A 20,392-nucleotide genomic window follows, 5' to 3' on the forward strand; every position below is an offset into this window, starting at 1 on the left:
TGTTGTGGGGGAGGAAGGGAAAGGAGAATGTTAGCCGCTTTGAGATTCCTTAGGGTAGTGATAAAGCAGGATATCAAATCCAAACTCTTTTTCTTCAATGACAGCTGGAATCAGAGACTGGTGGAGCCAACTAAATCCAGTTATAGTCCTATCCTCCTCCCTGCTGAGTTGTGTAAGGGTAAAATGAAGAAAACTGGCAGTCTGGGCCACCGCCTTGTAAGTAAGAAGGCTGCCAATTGGGACTGTCTGAGGGCAGATTGGGGCAGTGCCACATTTGCCCCAATGGACCAGCCTGCACAGTTCTGATGGGACCATATGGTCAGCAATGACTGTCCAAGAGAGGATGGCTCTCCCTCGTTCCAGGGTGGATCTACACACAGGGGAAAATGCTATACATAAGTCATAAATTAAATCAGTATAACAAAAGAAAAAATGGTTACAGGTAGGTAGCCGTGTTGGTCTGGGTCGAAGTAAAATAAAAAAATTCCTTCAGTAGCACCTTAAAGACCAACTAAGTTTTTATTTTGGTATGAGCTTTCGTGTGCATGCACACTTCTTCAGATACAGTGAAATGGGAGTCCCCAGGCACTTATGTAGAGAAGGGGTGGGGAGGGGTGGGGATGGGGAGGGGGGAATCACTCAGAAGGGTGGTGGAAATGGGTGATTGACTGACTGATAGCTGTTGATGACCGAAAACGACTGCAAATGGTTTTGCATGAAAAAGCAAGGGTTGAAAAATCTCTATGTAAAATTGCTCTAGAGTTTTGTGCTCTCCAGCACCATCTGGTGTTGCATGTTTATAGCACATTTAAAATGCTGTTTTTTGACTAATGAGCTGAGTCCCCAGTGTAAGACAGACAGAGCAGACAGAGCAAGAATTAAAAGCATTTTACAACAAAACATTGCAATGCTGTGATTGAAATCCAGGTTGTGTGTCTTCTAGCCCTGCTTGGATCCAGACTTTCCCCAACCCCACATTGTCTATGATCTCAGCTCATTTTGGGTTGTATCCAATGCTAATCCGACACAGAGTAGACTCACTGACATAAATGAACATGACTAAATTCATTTCATTTCAGTGTATCTACCGGTGACATTCTGTGTGTAAAATGTTTAATTAATTTTGCAGCACTATTCTGTTCCTATCACTATTGTTGTCATTGCATTTTTTGAAAGAGGCAAGAGAGGGGATTTTCTAATATCAGCAGGGCTGCAAAAGTCAGGATTTTTCAGTCTGGTGGACTCTCACCTGTTTTCAAGGAACTAAGGAGGAATTGCATGGTGTAGGTTCCCAGAGAATTGCTCCCAAGACAGATGATGCTGAGGTCGCCATCCGGGCTACCTGTCCAAATTAGGGAGCTGGTGACCTCATTCTCCTGGACTGAGGAAGAGACTTTCAGGTTTGCCGTGCTGCTGTTCTCAGCTACAGTCATCCCGCCCACTTGCCAATGGATCCGAGGTGGAGGCTTGGAGTGCAGGGAACAGTTGCAGAGGATGTCATTGTCCTTACGCCAACAGGTAGTGTTTTTCTGGGTTTTTTTGCTGAGCTTGGGGGCATCTGCAGAGAACCAAGTAGCCAAGGTGAAGAATACATTCCAATCTAGCTAATGACAGCACCATACCACAATTCATCCACAAGAGGCACCCGGGAGCAGACATTGCTGCCACCCTAGTTCCCTACTCTGTTGCATAAGGTAAAATCCTGCTTCTGTTTGCGTTCAGAAGGCAGGGAGTTTCTTTCCCTCTTGTGTCTAGTTTGAAAATAAAAGCAGAATTTACAGGAATGGTGTCACGGTGGCCGGAGTGGACTACTTCAGAGTAACGACGCTACGCAGCTCTGCATTTTATTCTTTTATTGGTGCTGCGTATTTACAGTGCTCAAGTCATTGCTATTTACACGGAGTGATGTGGTCAGTCGGTTTCAGAACCTCCTAATGGCTTTTGGCGCGTCTTTCTCCAACACAAAAGCTTTGGCAGACCCATCCTCTTGCCCCTCCTCTTCCTGCGTAATTCTGGAGTTGGGGGGATGGGTCTTCCCCCCTTGCTTGCCCCTTCCTGTCCCACCTGGGACCCTGGCTCCTCTACCTTGCCTGAGCCTCGGACACGACTTCCTGCTTCCCCACTGGAATCGGAACTCTCCCTGCTTTCCCCTTTGCTCGGGGACGGGCTTGAACTCAGGAGGGGAGGGACTTCGCGATATCCCCTGTCCCTCACAAATGGTTTACAAGAACTTAAGAGCTGTGTCTCATAGAATCTTAGTGTTGGAAGGGACACCAAGGGTCATCTAGTCCAACCCCCCGCAAGCAAGAATATCAAGCATCTAAGACAGATGGCCACCCAACCTCCAAGGAAGGAGAGTCCACCACCTCTTGTGGGAGAAAACAATGTGGCCTAGGCTTTTCCAGTCACGGGACAGCAACCATAGCGAAAGTGGCAGTGAATGGGTTTCTTCTGCTTATGCTGCTACTAGAGGCTCAGGGACCCCTTAATGAAAAAGGGAGTTGGCCTCCCTAAATAGGCACACTAGGCAGCTACTTTCTACTAAAAAAAGAAAAAGACAATGCAGATTCTCGGTATGCCAAATGAATATCAGAGTATTTGGTTGTGCAACACCCCAACAGCTAAACAGAAGGCCCACAGCACCAACTATGAGGCTATCACATAGTACCTAAGAGGGGAGAAAGAAATTGCTTAGCAAAATGACTTAGGTCCCCACAAACAGCATCCTTATGGGAGTCTTTTCATTGGATAAGCAAAGGAACTATGTTCTGCATCTCCAGGTAGCAAACAGTGAGACCATTGCCACCTGGAGATAGTCCTTCATGAGATGCTCATTGGACAAAAAGGTCTAGAAGCAACAGAAGATGGGGAGGTGGGAGAGGGACATCCAGCCATTCTCCTCCATTGTCCACGCAGACCTTTTCTTCCAAAACAGAGCCACGTCCTACACATCCTGCTTTATGGGCAGGACAGATACGTGAACAAAAACTTCTAAGTCTGGCCTTTGTATTTAATATTAGAGAGCTGTCATTCTGATGAGAGGTTGCATAAATATGCCCTCTCCTGGTGAATAAGGATACTCCTACAGATTTCAGACAAGACTTATGTTCAGTGACTTGAATTTGTGGTTTTGCCCCTGGGGCTGCATTTATGCATCCTGAAACTAACTTCTTAGAAAACTTCTGCAAATGTGTAAGTTCATCATGGGGTTCTTGAACTTGTGATGAAGCTGCCAAAAGCTGCATCACACACTACTAGACTGACACACTGTGCAATGCAGCCACAGCCATGTACATTTGCAGAGGTCCCCTTAGTGGATCTCAGCATGACTGTGAAATTTATAAAATTATTATCAAGTGATGGGAAAACTAAGTAGGGAAGTTTGTTGGTATTAGTTGCAGGTCAAGTCATTTGGCATACAATAAAATTTCCCAGGTTAATGCCCCCAAGGAACTTCCCGCTCCCCATCTTCTCTTACATTGCACAATCACTGAAAGATTCTTCCTGATAGAGCCATGTGGATTCTCTGCCTGACATTGATACATCCCAGCATCCTCTGATTTAATGTTGGACAGTTGAAGAGTTTTTTTACTGCCCTGCATATGGTTGTTTAGGGTCTTGTTGTTCTTCATCCATGTCACGGAGGGAATAGGTTTGCCCTGAGTGTCACAAAGCAGGCTGACAGTGTCACCTTCTCGGACCACCAGCTTTTCTTCCTGTGTGGAAAAATCTGTAAGAGAAATGCAATTAGATCACAGTAATAGGACCTGGGATGCCTGATTCTAAGGAATCCTCACTCAATGCTCAGATGTTCTTGTGTATTTTGAAGAAGGATGGTTGACACTAGATCTGCAGAAGTGGGGATTCAAATCTTTACAATGATTATTAATTAAAATTGGTTCAAGACAACTTTGGGCCATAGTTTTGCAAAAAAAGAGACAATCCCCTCATTTCTCTGCAAGTTCAACTGGCAAGAAAAATAATAATAATATCCCTAGTTTTGCCTTCCACAGGGAAGATTTGGGCCCATTTCTTTTCCTTCTCATTCCACTTAATGCAAACATGGGATTCTAAGTGGCTTACAAAGTGCAAAAACCAGTTACACAAACATTAAAATATAAACACCCACAATTTAAATATGCAATAGAACAGTCCCATTCAATAAAAAACCCACTGCAATTAAATGAGGAGACTCAGGTCAAGCGCCTGAAGGATGCTATGGTGTGGAATGAATTTTGGTTTGGGTGCAAGGATGTGTGCATGGCATGGCATGGCTGCTGGAAAAACCCAGTGAGCCCAGCTCCTCCCTGTTTGTCTTCAACTCCCCCCCCCTCAAACCGCCATCCTGGACTCTGCCCCAACTCCCAGCCATCTCTAAAACCCTTCCTCCTGCACAATCCCCACTCTGAGATTCCTAAGTAGCTATTGGTTGTCCAGCAGAGCAGAGCTCAGCGAGGATGGGGATGTGCAAAAACACCTAGAATTTGGTATCTCACCAGGGTGTCCAGACCTTGTGATTCTGATGTCCTGAGGTGGGTCTGAAACATAAGAAAACAGTGAGGGGAGCATGAAAGGAGTAAATTAGCTTGCATGGGGTAGAAAGAACTGTTGGCCATTCAGGGGAAGGGGAAGCAGTACTGCGCTGTGGAAGCTACTCACAGATCACTTCAACAGAGATTGTATTCTCAACTGTTCTCCAAACTGCAGGATATGTGACACGGCAAGTGAGGGATTTGCCTTGAGCCTGAAGAGTGCGTGTGAAGGTGAAGCCAGAAGCAAAGGTCCAGCTCCCATTGCTGTGCTGATGGTTCTGTGCAGTTCTTGTTCCTTGCAAAGGAGTACTCCATGAGATTTCAGGCTGGCTCCTTGATTCTTTCCATGGGCAAGTCCCTGGCGCCTGGCAGATGAGGGTGACACTCTTCCCCCAAACCACCTCCGATGAGTTCAGGATCTTTGGCTTCTCTGCCAGCTCTGAGAAAACAAAAGTCCCCAGGATGGGATCAGAAGAAAATTCACAGATTAAATTAACTAGGGAACAGGATACAGGAATCTTGAATTATGGATGGTCACCAGCACTACTTTACCCCCCCCCCACACACACACTTTGTAGCAAATCCTGCCCTTCTTTTGTTTGGCCTTTAACAATAATTTTATGTATCTCTCTTGGTAGCCTAATTTCCCATGCAATGTCCTGATTTCTCTACCAATGTTGGTCAATGTTTCTGCTCATTGTGGACTCAGCTTGGAGAGGGAGAAATTTCAATGGCTGCCACTATGCTGCTGAACATGATGTTTGATGCTTCAGGATCCTGAAATTGGAGGACAAAGACAGATGTGATTTGGGAGACACAAAGTAAGGAGGGGTCACTTAACCCTTGAACTATTTTTTCTGAAGCAAATGGCCACCCATCCAAACTGCTCACTTGCATACAGGGGAATAAGAAGCAGGTCTGCATATCTTTTGCTGCAAGGTGAGGAGCTTGGGGAGGGCAATTTCTAGGGACTCAGCTATACAGTTGCAAATAAAACGTTTCAAGTATGTTGCAAAGTGATATATAGAAATTTGGCACTAGATGGCGATGGTGAGCCATGGCAAATTCAATACATTTTTGAAAACATTTTTTAAAAAAAGCATTTCCTCAGAGTTTTTTTAAATATGTGTGTAGATTCCACCTAGGCAACATGTAAAAAAATCCAGAACTGCCCTGGCCACACTCCCCCACCCCCTCCATGAACACACCTTCTTCCAGGAATGGGTTGTTGAACTGTGATAATATGTCTAGCTTGACTGGATAGAAAGAGGTGGATGACAATGTAGAAACAGCTGACATTTACCTGAATGCAGACACAAGCCGACACAAGTCTGGCCTCCACATCACCTTAACCCTAGCTGAACTATTGTTTGAAGGTGAATGCACAATGTGTTGGTCCAGGGGACCCAAATCAAAGGTGTTTTGCTCCTGCCATGTTGCCAAGAGCTAAGCCATGGTTTGGCAGAATGTTAATCTAAACCAGTGGTTCCCAATTAGCTAATTACTAAGGACCCCCTATTTTTCAAATGGGCAGCATCGAAATCAGATTGATTATATTCTCTGCAGCCAAAGATGGAGAAGCTCTATACAGTCAGCAAAAACAAGACCTGGAGCTGACTGTAACTCAGATCATCAGCTTCTTATAGCAAAATTCCAGCTTAAACTGAAGAAAGTAGGAAAAACCACTGGGCCAGTAAGATACAATCTGAATCAAATCCCTTATGAATACACAGTGGAAGTGAGGAACAGGTTTAAGGATTTAGATTTGGTGGACAGAGTGCCTGAAGAACTATGGATGGAGGCTCGTAACATTATACAGGAGGCAGCAACGAAAACCATCCCAAAGAAAAGGAAATGCAAGAAAGCAAAATGGCTATCCAACGAGGCCTTACAAATAGCGGAGGAGAGGAGGCAAGCAAAATGCAAGGGAGATAGGGAAAGATACAGGAAACTGAATGCAGATTTCCAAAAAACAGCAAGGAGAGACAAAAGGGTCTTCTTAAATGAGCAATGCAAAGAAATAGAGGAAAACAATAGAATGGGGAAAACCAGAGATCTGTTCAAGAAAATTGGAGATATGAAAGGAAAATTTCGTACAAAGATTACCATAATCAAGGACAAAAGTGGTAAGGACCTAACAGAAGCAGAAGACATCAAGAAGAGGTGGCAAGAATACACAGAGGAATTATACCAGAAAGATATGGAGGTCTCGTACACCCCAGGTAGTGTGGTTGCTGACCTTGAGCCAGACATCTTGGAGAGTGAAGTCAAATGGGCCTTAGAAAGCACTGCTAATAACAAGGCCAGTGGAAGTGATGATATTCCAGCTGAACTATTTAAAATTTTAAAAGATGATGCTGTTCCAGAAAAATGTCTACTTCTGCTTCATTGACTATGCAAAAGCCTTTGACTGTGTCGACCACAGCAAACTATGGCAAGTTCTTAAAGAAATGGGAGTGCCTGATCACCTCATCTGTCTCCTGAGAAATCTCTATGTGGGACAAGAAGCTACAGTTAGAACTGGATATGGAACAACTAATTGGTTCAAAATTGGGAAAGGAGTACGACAAGGTTGTATATTGTCTCCCTGCTTATTTAACTTATATGCAGAATTCATCATGCGAAAGGCTGGACTAGATGAATCCCAAGCCGGAATTAAGATTGCCGGAAGAAATATCAACAACCTCAGATATGCAGATGACACAACCTTGATGGCAGAAAGCGAGGAGGAATTAAAGAACCTTTTAATGAGGGTGAAAGAGGAGAGCGCAAAATATGGTCTGGAGCTCAACATCAAAAAAACCAAGATCATGGCCACTGGTCCCATCACCTCCTGGCAAATAGAAGGGGAAGAAATGGAGGCAGTGAGAGATTTTACTTTCTTGGGCTCCTTGATCACTGCAGATGGCGACAGCAGTCACGAAATTAAAAGACGCCTGCTTCTTGGGAGAAAAGCAATGACAAACCTAGACAGCATCTTAAAAAGCAGAAACATCACCTTGCCGACAAAGGTCCGTATAGTTAAAGCTATGGTTTTCCCAGTAGTGATGTATGGAAGTGAGAGCTGGACCATAAAGAAGGCTGATCGCCGAAGAATTGATGCTTTTGAATTATGGTGCTGGAGGAGACTCTTGAGAGTCCCATGGACTGCAAGAAGATCAAACCTATCCATTCTTAAGGAAATCAGCCCTGAGTGCTCCCTGGAAGGACAGATCATGAAGCTGAGGCTCCAATACTTTGGCCACCTCATGAGAAGAGAAGAATCCTTGGAAAAGACCCTGATGTTGGGAAAGATTGAGGGCACTAGGAGAAGGGGACGACAGAGGACAAGATGGTTGGACAGTGTTCTCGAAGCTACGAACATGAGTTTGACCAAACTGCGGGAGGCAGTGCAAGACAGGAGTGCCTGGCGTGCTATGGTCCATGGGGTCACGAAGAGTCGGACACGACTAAACGACTAAACAACAACATTTCTGGGTCAAAATCGTTATTGCAGTGTGATTTTAAAAATGATTTTGGCCAATTTATTGAAAAATTGCACAGTGAAACAGACCATAAAATTTGTGATATTACCATGCAAAAATGTCAAGAATTTAGTTGGGGAAAAGGCAAGGGATGGGGCTGTGGAGCCCCTGTGTGTAATCCATGGACCCCTAATTGGGAACCACTGGTCTAAACTCAGGTTCATGATTTGTTTCTCTCCCAAAGAAACCATGAGGTTTGCTTTTTAGCTAACTGCTCATGGTGCTACACCCAATATGCCAGCAAGTTTGGAAAACTCAGCAATGGCCAGAGGATTGGAGAAGATCAGTCTACATCCCAATCCCAAAGAAGGGCAGCGCCAAAGAATGCTCCAACTACTGCACAATTGCACTCATTTCACATGCTAGCCAGGTTATGCTCAAAATTCTACAAGGCAGGCTTAGGCAGTATGTGGACAGAGAACTCCCAGAAGTGCAAGCTGGATTTCGAAGGGGCAGAGGAACCAAAGACCAAATAGCAAACATGCGCTGGATTATGGAGAAAGCTAGAGAGTTCCAGAAAGACATATACTTCTGCTTCATCAACTATGCAAAAGCCTTTGACTGTGTCGACCACAGCAAACTATGGCAAGTTCTTAAAGAAATGGGAGTGCCTGATCACCTGTCTCATGAGAAATCTCTATGTGGGACAAGAAGCTACAGTTAGAACTGGATATGGGAAAGGAGTACAACAAGATTGTATATTGTCTCCCTGCTTATTTAACTTATATGCAGAATTCATCATGCAAAAGGCTGGACTAGATGAATCCCAAGCCGGAATTAAAATTGCCGGAAGAAATATCAACAACCTCAGATATGCAGATGACACAACCTTGATGGCAGAAGTGAGGAGGAATTAAATAACCTTTTAATATGGTCTGAAGCTCAACATGAAAAAAAACTAAGATCATGGCCACTGGTCCCATCACCTCCTGGCAAATAGAAGCAGAAGAAATGGAGGCAGTGAGAGATTTTACTTTCCTGGGCTCCTTGATCACTGCAGATGGTGACAGCAGTCACGAAACTAAAAGACGCCTGCTTCTTGGGAGAAAAGCAATAACAAACCTAGACAGCATCTTAAAAAGCAGAGACATCACCTTGCCTACAAAGGTCCGTATAGTTAAAGCTATGGTTTTCCCAGTAGTGATGTATGGAAGTGAGAGCTGGACCATAAAAAAGGCTAATTGCTGAAGAATTGATGCTTTTGAATTATGGTGCTGGAGGAGACTCTTGAGAGTCCCATGGACTGCAAGAAGATCAAACCTATCCATTCTGAAGGAAATCAGCCCTGAGTGCTCACTGGAAGGACAGATCCTGAAGCTGAGGCTACAAACTCTGGCTACCTCACGAGAAGAGAAGACTCCCTGGAAAAGACCCTGATGTTGGGAAAGATTGAGAGCACAAGGAGAAGGGGATGACAGAGGACGAGATGGTTGGACAGTGTTCTTGAAGCTACAAACATGAGTTTGACCAAACTGCGGGAGGCAGTGGAAGACAGGAGTGCCTGGCGTGCTCTGGTCCTTGGGGTCACGAAGAGTTGGACACGACTAAACGACTAAACAACAACATGGTTTTTTTGGGGGGGGCTCAGACATTAAGCTGAGGCTCAATCTCCTGTAAAGTCACCTGCCCCACACCAGCAAGGGGAAGGTTCTCCACCTCCATGCTAACCTCCATGCTTAGCTCTGTGCAGAACAGCAGCAGGAGAAACAGGGGAGGAGCATAGTGCCCCTAATTTTAGCCCTATGCCTCAACCCACTGTGCACTCACCTCAGAACCAGTCAGCTATGGGGAAGTGACCTGAGTTTGAGGCCTGGACAAAGATAAGAGGCACATCTGTTCTTCTGCCCACATTTGCTTGAGGCTCCATCCATGTGTGCTTCTGGCCCTGCCCACCTGGAAGGTTTCCCCAAAGGGAATGAGGCCCATGAGTGGAAGAAATGTCCCCCACCCCAAGCACCCTCTGGTCCTAGAATTCAGGATGCAGTGGATTAGGACAGCATTCCAGATCTGCACTGGGGCTGATTTCAAAGGTGGCAAGAGATTACCTCTCTGCTTCTCCTGCCATTGAGAAAGCTGTGGAGAGATGCTGGAGGAAGGAGAAGAAGCAGGTGATGGGATGGCAGCTGGAAGTGAGGGAGAAAGTGCCTTGTGTTTCTTGTTTCTCCAGACTGTCAGCATAGAATCCATGAGAGAGTTCTTCCCCTCTAGTAGCTGTGTAAAGTGTTCAAACATTTGAAGATGCAAATGATCTAATTTTGGCATTACAATAATGGAGAGGAACACGAAGCGTGAAGCACTTGTACCTCCTGTCCCTTTCACATCAGCATAATGTCCAGAGGTTGGAAATGCAAAGAAAAGATAGGTACATTTATGCATTGCTGGTGGCATTGCAGAAAAATACAAGAATTTTGGAACAGGATTTACGAGAAATTAAAAAATATTTTAAAATTAACATTTGGAAGAAAGCCGGAACTATTCCTGTTAAGCATGCTACCAGAAAATATCCCTAAAGAGAAGAGGAATGTAATACTATATGCGGTAGCTGCAGCAAGGATAGTAATAGCACAAAAATGGAAAGGGGAGGAGGTGCCTTCGATTCAGGATTGGTTAATTAAAGTGATAGAATATATGAATTTGGACAAAATGACAGCGGCCGTAAGGAATGTAGCAAAACAGAGAGTACAAAAGGAATGGAAGCCAGTAGAGGATCACCTGAAGAAAGAGGGTTTGAATTGTGAATTAGTAGTTTGTCTAATTTAATTTAAGGATTGCTTAAAGAGAAAATAGCAGAAGCGATGGGAGAAGAGTTACCCACAAAGGGTGGGAAAACAAAAAAGAGGAAAACAGGGAAAATAAAAAATGGTGAGAAACGGTATATCAGCAATCGGAAGATTTTTATTCTTTTATTCTTATTTTTTAAAATATATGTATATATACATATATGCTTTTCCTTTTTACTTTTTTTTCCCCCTTACCTTCCTTTCTTATTACTTTCTTTTTCGCCTTTTTTTTCTTTTTTCTTTTTCTTTTTTCTTTTTTCTTTTTCTTTTTTCTTTTTTCTTTTTTTTTTTAGGGTTTTGGTGTATAGCTTTGTATATATTATTTGTAGTTATATTGGTGTTCGCTTTCTTTGTGTTGATTTGGTCGATTTTGTAGTTTGTATGTGTGTAACTTTTTTAAAAGAATAAGAAATAAAGCTTTTTAAAATTAAAAAAAAAAGAGACTGAGATCGTGTATGCTCTTGAGCTGCACCATGATGAGTTCCCTGATGATGAGCACAGGGTAGCGTTTATTGTGGAACACCTTACAGGGGCAGCCAGGGAGTGGCTAAGACCGTTAATCGCGACAAAAAATCCTTGCATGAAGAATGTCAAACTATTTCTAGAGGCTTTAAAAACTATGTATGCGTCCGATAGTCATATGGACCAGACCAAGGAGGAACTGCATAATTTAAGGCAAAGAACAATGACAGTTCGCGAATATTGGGCGAGATTCACCATGCTAGTGCACAGACTGGGGTGGGAACTGCACTCGCCTCCGATGGAAGCGGCGTTCTACCTGGGGTTGAATGAGGATGTGAAAGATGAGCTCTCGAGAGGTCCAAAGCCCAGTAATATGGATCAGCTGAGCAAAGCGGCTCTGGCGGTGGGGGTGAGACAGGAATCCCGGTGGAACGACAAGCAAGCAACGCGCGCAAAGCGGGCTTGGTTCCCACGGTCGCAGGAGAAGCCACTCCCCCAACAACCCTTCCAAGCCACGCCTGGGACCAGCCAGGACCAGGAACCCATGCAAATTGATAGCGCGCGCGGGGGGGCTTTTCAAACCCCAGCGGCGACAAGACGCAAGGAGGGAAGGGGCGGGAATTGCTTTCTCTGCAACTCCCCCCAGCATCTCGTCAGAGACTGCCCACATCGCAGAGAGTGGCAAGGAAAGGCGGGAACGGTTGTGCCCTCCCCCACTGACGCAGCACCACAGCAGGGAAACGGGAAAGCCTGGTTGCAGGAGACAAGGGGCAGCAGCCAGGCGCAGTCAGCAGACAACAGCCCCAGCCCGCCCACCCGCACAGCGCGGAGCAGAGCCAGCCCACCCCTCCCAGAGCAGGAGTGGTTCTAGAAGTGACGTTAACGCTCCCAAATGGCTATCCCCTGACAGTCCTCGCCTTAATTGACAGTGGTGCATCTGCCAACTTCTTCTCGAGAAACTTTGCAGAAGAGCACCAAATACAGCTTCTGCAGCTGGACTTTCCCTTGCACGTAGCCACCATTGACGGCAGGGAGCTGCTGGGAGGGGCCATCACTCATCAAACCCCCCCCATGAGAATGACTGTGGGAAGGCACTCTGAGACACTGGCATTCAACGTCACCACCATCTCAGACCCCCCCATCGTCTTGGGCATGAGCTGGCTGGCGCGCCACGACCCCTCCATCAGTTGGCACCAGAGATGCATCACGTTTGGGTCGGACTTTTGTCTGGAACATTGCATGCAGCACCAACCAGGGGAGGGGCCTCCAATAGCCACGGTGGCCACCATGCACGTCAAAGGGGGTGAGGCGATACCCAAGCCGTACTGGGACCTGCAGGAGGTCTTCAGCGAAGCGGAGTCCGACCACCTACCCCCCCACAGGCCTTTCGACTGCCAGATCAACCTGGTGCCAGGGGCAACTATACCCCCAGCCAAGCTGTACGCCATGTCAGATCAGGAACTGGAGGATCTGCGCGCTTTTATCGACAAGAACCTCAAGCGGGGGTTCATCAGAGAAAGCAAGGCAGCAGGGGGCAGCCCGGTCTTCTGGGTGGACAAGAAAGACACGCAACAGCGCCGTCTTGTGGTGGATTTCAGACGACTGAATTCAGTGACAGAGCCAGTGGCTTTCCCCATGCCCAGAGTGGATGATCTCCTGACAGCGGCACGCAGGGGCAAGATTTTCACCAAGCTAGACCTAAGGGGGGCGTACAACTTGATCAGGATCCGGGAAGGCGATGAATGGAAAACCACGATGTTCACGCCTCTGGGCTCTTTTGAATATCTGGTGATGCCCTTCGGGTTGCAAGGGGGCTCAGCATGCTTCCAGGCCTTCATGCACCACGTCCTGGGGTCCCTACTCTTCAAGAACTGCTTGGTCTTCCTAGATGACATCCTTATCTATTCCAATGACCCAGTGCAGCATGTGAAGGATGTCAGGGAGGTGTTGCAGCGCCTGAAGGAGAACCACCTGTATGTGAAGCTGGAGAAGTGCAAGTTTCACACCAAAGAGGTGGACTTCCTAGGCTACAAGCTGTCTGACAAGGGGCTGGCTATGGACAAGGACAAGGTGCAGGCCATCCTGGACTGGCACAGCCCCAGGACGCGCAAAGATGCCCAACGCCTACTAGGCTTCGCTAACTTCTACAGGAAGTTCATCAAGAACTTCTCTCGTGTCACGGCTCCTATCACCAACTGCCTGAGAGGCAAGCAGAAGTTCCGGTGGACACCGGAGGCGCAAGCAGCGTTCGAAAGCCTCAAGAGGGTGTTCGCTTCAGACCAGCACCTGTTCCACGTGGTGCAGGATGCGCCCCTACGCCTGGAGACAGATGCTTCAGACAAGGCTTTGGGAGCGATTCTGTTGCAACTGGACGCCAACAGAGAGTGGAGACCCTGTGCCTTCTTCTCCAGGAAGCTGACCCAGCCAGAACGCAACTACACAGTGTTTGATAGGGAACTTCTCGCGATCCACGCTGCGTTCCAGCACTGGCGACACTTCCTGGTGGGCGCCAAGCACCCCATCCAGGTGTGCACAGACCACAAGAACCTGGAGTTCTGGAGAACTGCCAGGGTGCTCAATCAGCGGCAGATACGGTGGGCAGAGTTCTTCTCGAACTTCAACTTCTCAATCCACTACATCCCGGGGGAGCAGAATGTCAGGGCGGATGCCCTATCCCGCAAGCCAGAGTACATGGAGGAGGAGTTGCCACCTGCACCCAGGCACATTTTCCCCCCATCAGCATGGTCCTGTGGAGCAGCAGTGGTGAGCGAGGCAGAACTCACAGCACTGACAGCAGCTGATGAATTTGCCACCCGCATCTTCAGAGAACTGAGAGGGGGGAGGGAGCAGGCAAAAGACTTCACAGACCGCAGGGGGCTGCTTTTCTACAAGGGTGCACTGTACCTGCCCACCACCCAGCTTAGACGTAAGGTCCTCAAGCAGATGCACGACAACCCAACGGCGGGTCATTTTGGAAGGGACAAAACCGCTCACCTAGTCATGAGACACTTCTGGTGGCCAGGGGTGCGGGAAGATGTTAGAGACTATGTACGGGGCTGTGACACCTGCCAACAAGCAAAGGTGGTCAGAGCAGCACCAGCAGGGTTGCTGGAGCCATTAGCCACCCCGCACAGGCCGTGGGAAGTAGTGTCAATGGACTTCATCACAGACCTGCCGTCGTCCAGGGGCAAGACCGCAGTGTTGGTGGTGGTGGACCTTATGTCCAAAATGTGCCATTTTATACCTTGTGCCAGGGCGGTCTCTGCAGAAGAGACAGCCAAACTGTTTGTTGACCACGTATTCAGACTGCATGGATTGCCTTTAAGGGTTATTTCGGATAGAGGCCGCCAATTTGTTTCCAGGTTCTGGAGGCGGCTCATGAACCTCCTGCAGGTGGAGGTTAGCTTGTCGACGGCTCGGCACCCGCAGACCAATGGACAGGCAGAGAGGGTCAACGCCATTCTGCAGCAGTACCTGAGATGCTACGTCAGCCAGAGGCAAACGGACTGGGTGGATCGCCTGCCACTGGCAGAATTTGCCTACAACAATGCGGTGCACGTCTCCACAGGGGTGTCGCCCTTTAAGGCCAACTACGGGCGCGACCTCAGATCTTTCCCGGAGAGGGAGGGGAGGAGGAGGAGGAGGGCCCGCAGGCAGAGGATTGGGCAGAGGAGCTGGAGACGGTGCACCAGCAGCTCAGAGAACACTTGGAGAGGGCCAAGGAAGCGTACAAAAAGGGGGCAGATCGCCACAGGCGACCGGGGGAGGTCATCAGGGTGGGGGACAAGGTTTGGTTGTCCTCGGAGGGCCTTCCCACCAGAGGGAGGTGCAAGAAGCTGGCACCCAGAAGGTTGGGCCCTTTCACGGTCACGCAGCAGGTAAACCCGGTGGCATACAGGCTGGCACTGCCAGAGAACATGAGGGTGCATCCAGTGTTTCATAGATCGCTGCTGTCGCCGTACAGGGAAAGCAGCAGGCTCCGAGACAGCGAACAAACCCCCGAGGGAGGGCGGGAGAGGGAAGGCAGGGAGCAACTCAATGAGGCCACGGCCATCCTTGATTCATGGAGAGGGGTGGGGGGCCTGGAGTACCTCATGGCATGGGAGGATGCTCCACCGTCACAGAATGAATGGGTCCCAGCCACTCAGATACAGGAGGAATTCCTGGTAGAAGAATTTCACGCCCTCTTCCCCCACAGACCCAAGCCCTGGCACATGGAAAGGGAGGGGGAGGGGGAGGAAGCACGGGAGAGCAGTTCACCATGGCGCTGGGAAGCGGAGTTTGAGGAACCAGAGGACGAGGTATGGGCGTCACCGAGATCCACCCAGTCAGAGGAAGAAGCAGATTGGCAGAACATTTTTACCCCCACCAGCTCTGACGCCACGGATTTTTAGGATTCCCGTCCTCCCAGGCGGAAGGGGGGGGCTCGCAGGACTGGGGGGAGGTGTTCACACCAACGGGCTCGGAAAGTACTGAGTTCTTAGGCTTCCAGTCGTCACCGACACATGGGGGGGACCTGGGGAGGGGAGAAGGAGAGCTTGGGAGGGGGGTGGATGTGAGGGACAGGGGATATCGCGAAGTCCCTCCCCTCCTGAGTTCAAGCCCATCCCCGAGCACAGGGGAAAGCAGAGAGAGTTCCGATTCCAGTGGAGAAGCAGGAAGTCGTGTCCGAGGCTCAGGCAAGGTAGAGGAGCCAGGGTCCCAGGTGGGACAGGAAGGGGCAAATAAGGGGGGGAGACCCATCCCCCCAACTCCGGAATTACGCAGAAAGAGGAGGGGAAAGAGGATGGGTCTGCCAAAGCTTTTGTGTTGGAGAAAGACGCGCCAAAAGCCATTCGGAGGTTCTGAACCCGACTGAACCCATAGCTCCGTGTATATAGCAATGACTTCAGCACTGTAAATACGCAGCACCAATAAAAGAATAAAATGCAGAGCTGTGTAGAGTCGTTACTCTGAAGTAGCCCGCTCCGGCCACTGTGACAGGCATATTTGTAGGCAGAGCCTTTCCCCCCTTTACAGCATGAAAGAGCACAAAACAGGGAGTGAGGAAGCAAATAAAGAAGTAGGAAACTTCTTACCTGTCACAGAAACATAAGGCAGTGTATCAAATGTATCAAAATCACGATAGCTGAATTTTAAGATCTGTCCTTTCTCAATTCGAAAATAGTACTGCCCTGCATCCTGAAACTGAGCATCATTGATGCTAAAGGAGCAGTCACCTTCTGCTGGGTTTCCAGTCAACTGGAAACGATTCCAAGCAAATGAGGCAATGCGTTGATCCTTGTCACTACTGGCAACAACACTACCAGACTGCCAGGTGTTGCGAATAGGGGACTCAGCACCATCCTTCTTAATCCAGTAGACATATAATTTATCCGAACATGGATCCTCAGAAGTGGTTGAGGACTGAGTGGGATAAGTGAAGTTGCAAGGAATGTGAACGCAGAGACCTCTCTGCACGGTGACAGCCTTTAGTGCTGTAAGGTTGAATCCTGAGAACTGACTCTGCAGACCTGTCAAAGGAAAGAAGGAAGGTGTTCACTGGTTTGTGGGCAGATGCTTAGAGAAGGCCAGTTTTGCAGCTGACCCTCTTGTACTGTACACCTCGGGGAGCATTCTGCACAGTCAACAGCATCAAAACATCAAGGGTTGTCTGGAGCAGCAGTGCCTGGGGATTATGGTGGGTCTCCAGTCCCAACCACGCACCACAGTCGCAGGACCTCAGGGGAAGCATTTCCTGGGCCTGGGCAAGAAGGAGGAGGACATTCAGGTGTGAGTGTCTAGCAGGTGCCACATGCACTCTCAGTCAGAGGGATGAAGGTGCTCTCAAGCCCCCTCAGCAAGGACCCTGAACCAGGGGCATTCCTGTGTTCCTTGGGCCTCACACTGGAGCTCTTCCTGCCATTTGTACTCAGGACTCATTATTTTCAAGTTTTCAAATTCTTCACTCTTAAAATAAACCATGAAGTGAGCAAAACCTAGGAGGAACATAGGAAGCAGGACTGGCCACAAGAGGTGACATGGTTGGGTGTCTGTCAAGAGCCTTTGTCCCAGTAGGGACTCAATTATAAGAACCCTCTGGATCTTGCAGTGAGGAGGGAGACTCTGTGAGGAAGGGGCAGGTGTGGAGGATGTCTTATTCAAGGACCACCCAAAACCTGGACCTGATAAGAAGCTGCCTTATGCTGAGTCCATCCATTGGCCCATCTAATTTTACTCTGATGGGTTGTGGGTTTCTAGGGTCCCAGACAGGAACCTCTCCCAGCCCTTTGTGGAGATGCTGGGGGTTGAACCTGGATCTTTTTGCCTGCAAGTTGTTGTTGTTGTTTTTGGTTGCTGCTGCTGTTGTTTATTTATAAAGTGGCTTACAGATAAAAATATAAACAACTGGGGAGGGGATAGTCACTAAAAACAATGAAACATTGGTAGAATCAAAACTACACACATGCACTTGATTACAATGAAAATAGCACAGCACCACCCCTGTCATTAAAGAACATTCAGTTTCCAAAAGGGAGTACTCTTCCACTGAGCCACAGCCCTTCCCTCTTGGGACACAACACTCAGAAGACCAAATTTTCTCATTTCTGCACACCAGGGATGGATAATATGTGACCCTTCAAAAGTTGGGGGACTCCAGCTCCCCCCCCCTGAGGGTTCCCCAGCCACCATATCTACCTTTGCAGAGAAAGGCAAGGATCAACAGTGTCACCATCGCCATGGATGAGGCTGGGTTCTTCCCTTCCCAGATGAGGCACATGAGTTCTCTGGTCCTTCTGCCTCTTGGCATCTTTTTTGAACTGGAGGCTTCTTTCTGAGGATGGAGCTCTGGGGCAAAGAAATAAGAGAAGAGGAGCATGAGGCACTAAGTGAGCAGCGCTGGCTGAAGCAGGGAGGGTGCTTGGAACTCATAGATTCCAGAAGAATAAAAATATGCAAGCAGTATTTGCCACAAAGTCTCCCATTCCTATTCAACCATCTACCACTAGCAGCAGCCTCACTTTTCCTGTTTATAATGGAGGGTTAAATTAGCCAAGGGGGTTGAAAACCTCAAGCCATGGGGGGAGGGGGCCAAATGTGGCCCTCCAGTCCTCTGTATCTGGCCCTTGAAATTCTTACTAGGCTACACACCTTTTCACTCTGCACCCTTCTTGAGCATTAGCTTGCCTGGAATGTGTCCCTGGATGGTGAGAATGCATTTTTACTTTCCTGGATTGAGGATATCCAGGAAATCCCCTTGTGAGGCAAATAGAAGCTTGTGGGGGAGGATGAGCCCTCACATGTAAATTTGGAGAACTAAAGACTGGAGAACTAAAGACTGGAGAACTAAAGACTGTGTTCTCGAAGCTACGAACATGAGTTTGACCAAACTGCGGGAGGCAGTGCAAGACAGGAGTGCCTGGCGTGCTATGGTCCATGGGGTCACGAAGAGTCGGACACGACTAAACGACTAAACAACAACAACAAAGACTGGGGAAATGAGACACTGAGAGAAACCAGGGGGAGTGCTCTGGCAGGGAGCTTGAAAGTGGAGATCTGTACCTAGAAACACAGCACATAAACCATGGATGAGCCCCTTGCTGTGTGTAGCTGCAACTGCAGAACAAATGCAAGAAACAGGAGAACTACCCGTCCCAGCACCGTCCCATTCTTGCCTGAGTTTTGTTCTGCAATAGTCGCCCTTGGGAAAAACAGCCTCTTTAGCTCCTTTCTCTGAGGTTGGGAGAGAAAGAGAGAGAAACAAAAAGAAAGCTGCCTTTAACACCATGGCAAGCCCAAGACATTTTGGTATTTGAGGTGGAGCAGGAAATGGCCTACACACACACACACACACACACACACACACCAAAACAAACAAACAAAAAACACAAGGTATTAAAGGCTAGTCAAATTATTATTTTGACACAACTCCTGAAATCAGCTTTCTGCCTGAAGCAGCTCCCTCACCCTACCCAATAATAGGGTTGGTTCTGCTCACCAACCCTCAAAAGAACCTCCCAAACATCTGCTTACTGAACCACTTCTTGTGAACTGTGAATCCTCAGAATGGTAGCTTACCCCTCACAGAGCTACAACTGAGAGCAGCTTAAAAAAATGACCTTTCCTGGGATACTTCTCAGGGTGCTTTAAATGTGTAGTGTGTATGCAGCCTTTGATTCAGGTTCAGTTCTGGCTCAGCAGACATACCTCTGTCTAGACTCAGAATTCCCTTTCCTCTCCTCACCTCTCCTTGAAGCAGTGAGCGAGGAACCTCCTTGTTGCTTCTGCCTTTCTGTCTGTGATTCTGAACCTCAGGGAGAATTTTTCTAAACTTAGAAGGGAATTAATACAAAACGGAAAAGCAGAAGTCTTAGAAGATGGCTTAGTTAAACAGGATGTAAGCAGAGTTAGATTCTCAGGCATCTTCCCCTTCTATTGTTATGGGAAATCATTTACAAAAATCTGCATGGAATGATTCTGTGACTTGGGGGCAATGTCCCACAGGGTCTTTTCTGTCCCAGCACCTGGGATGTAGCAAATTATTTTCTTCCATGGAAGTGGTCTTTCACTAGCAATGGTACCCCACACTCTGGTTTTTCTGCTACTTAAATTTCTTTTGGAATGTTCTTTAGATTTTTAAACAGAGCTTGGCTCTCAGATTTTTAAAAATGATTGTTTTGATCTTCTTCTGTTAATTGGAATTATTGTTCAATTCATTTGGAGTTAGCCATTTTGGCAGAAGGTAACAGTGGAGAAATGTGGTCAGTGTTTTGGGCTCCCACTGGATAAAAGCCCTAGTTCAACTTCTGACTTCTCCCTGTCTTCTGCCTCTCTGGAGAAAATGGTAACAGTTTTGAGGCAACAACAACAACAACCTGAGTCAACGTTAAGCTGTTTATTGGGATTCTGCACACAACATAAAAAGAAAAATGGGCTTCAAGACAGACAGGATCAAGTAAAACAAAACAACATCTAACCTTGTCATCCATGGCTGCCCCAAGACATTTGTCTTCCTGAAGCAAAGAGCAAGATTTATTCCCCACCAGGACCTCATGCTCTTGTTCCACATACAGAAGCTGACCTGACTGGCAGTCAGGTCTTATTTCAGCACTGG

At 47.6% G+C, this 20,392-nt stretch overlaps 1 protein-coding gene across 1 annotated transcript; it reads right to left on the reverse strand.

The window, feature by feature from the left end:
* Positions 1–1,213: 1,213 nt before the first annotated feature.
* LOC118086246 (sialic acid-binding Ig-like lectin 5) lies at positions 1,214–20,267 on the reverse strand. The gene is made up of 7 exons (XM_060275269.1): positions 20,256–20,267; positions 18,928–19,011; positions 16,377–16,803; positions 4,660–4,971; positions 4,497–4,577; positions 3,479–3,730; positions 1,214–1,558 (listed from the first exon to the last, which is right to left on the reverse strand). The coding sequence occupies exons 1-7, from the start codon at positions 20,265–20,267 to the stop codon at positions 1,230–1,232; spliced, it is 1,497 nt and encodes a 498-aa protein (XP_060131252.1). The 3' UTR covers positions 1,214–1,229.
* Positions 20,268–20,392: the final 125 nt, after the last annotated feature.

This window comes from Zootoca vivipara, chromosome 6 (assembly GCF_963506605.1).
Source record: "Zootoca vivipara chromosome 6, rZooViv1.1, whole genome shotgun sequence".
Classification (NCBI taxonomy): Eukaryota; Metazoa; Chordata; class Lepidosauria; order Squamata; family Lacertidae; genus Zootoca; species Zootoca vivipara.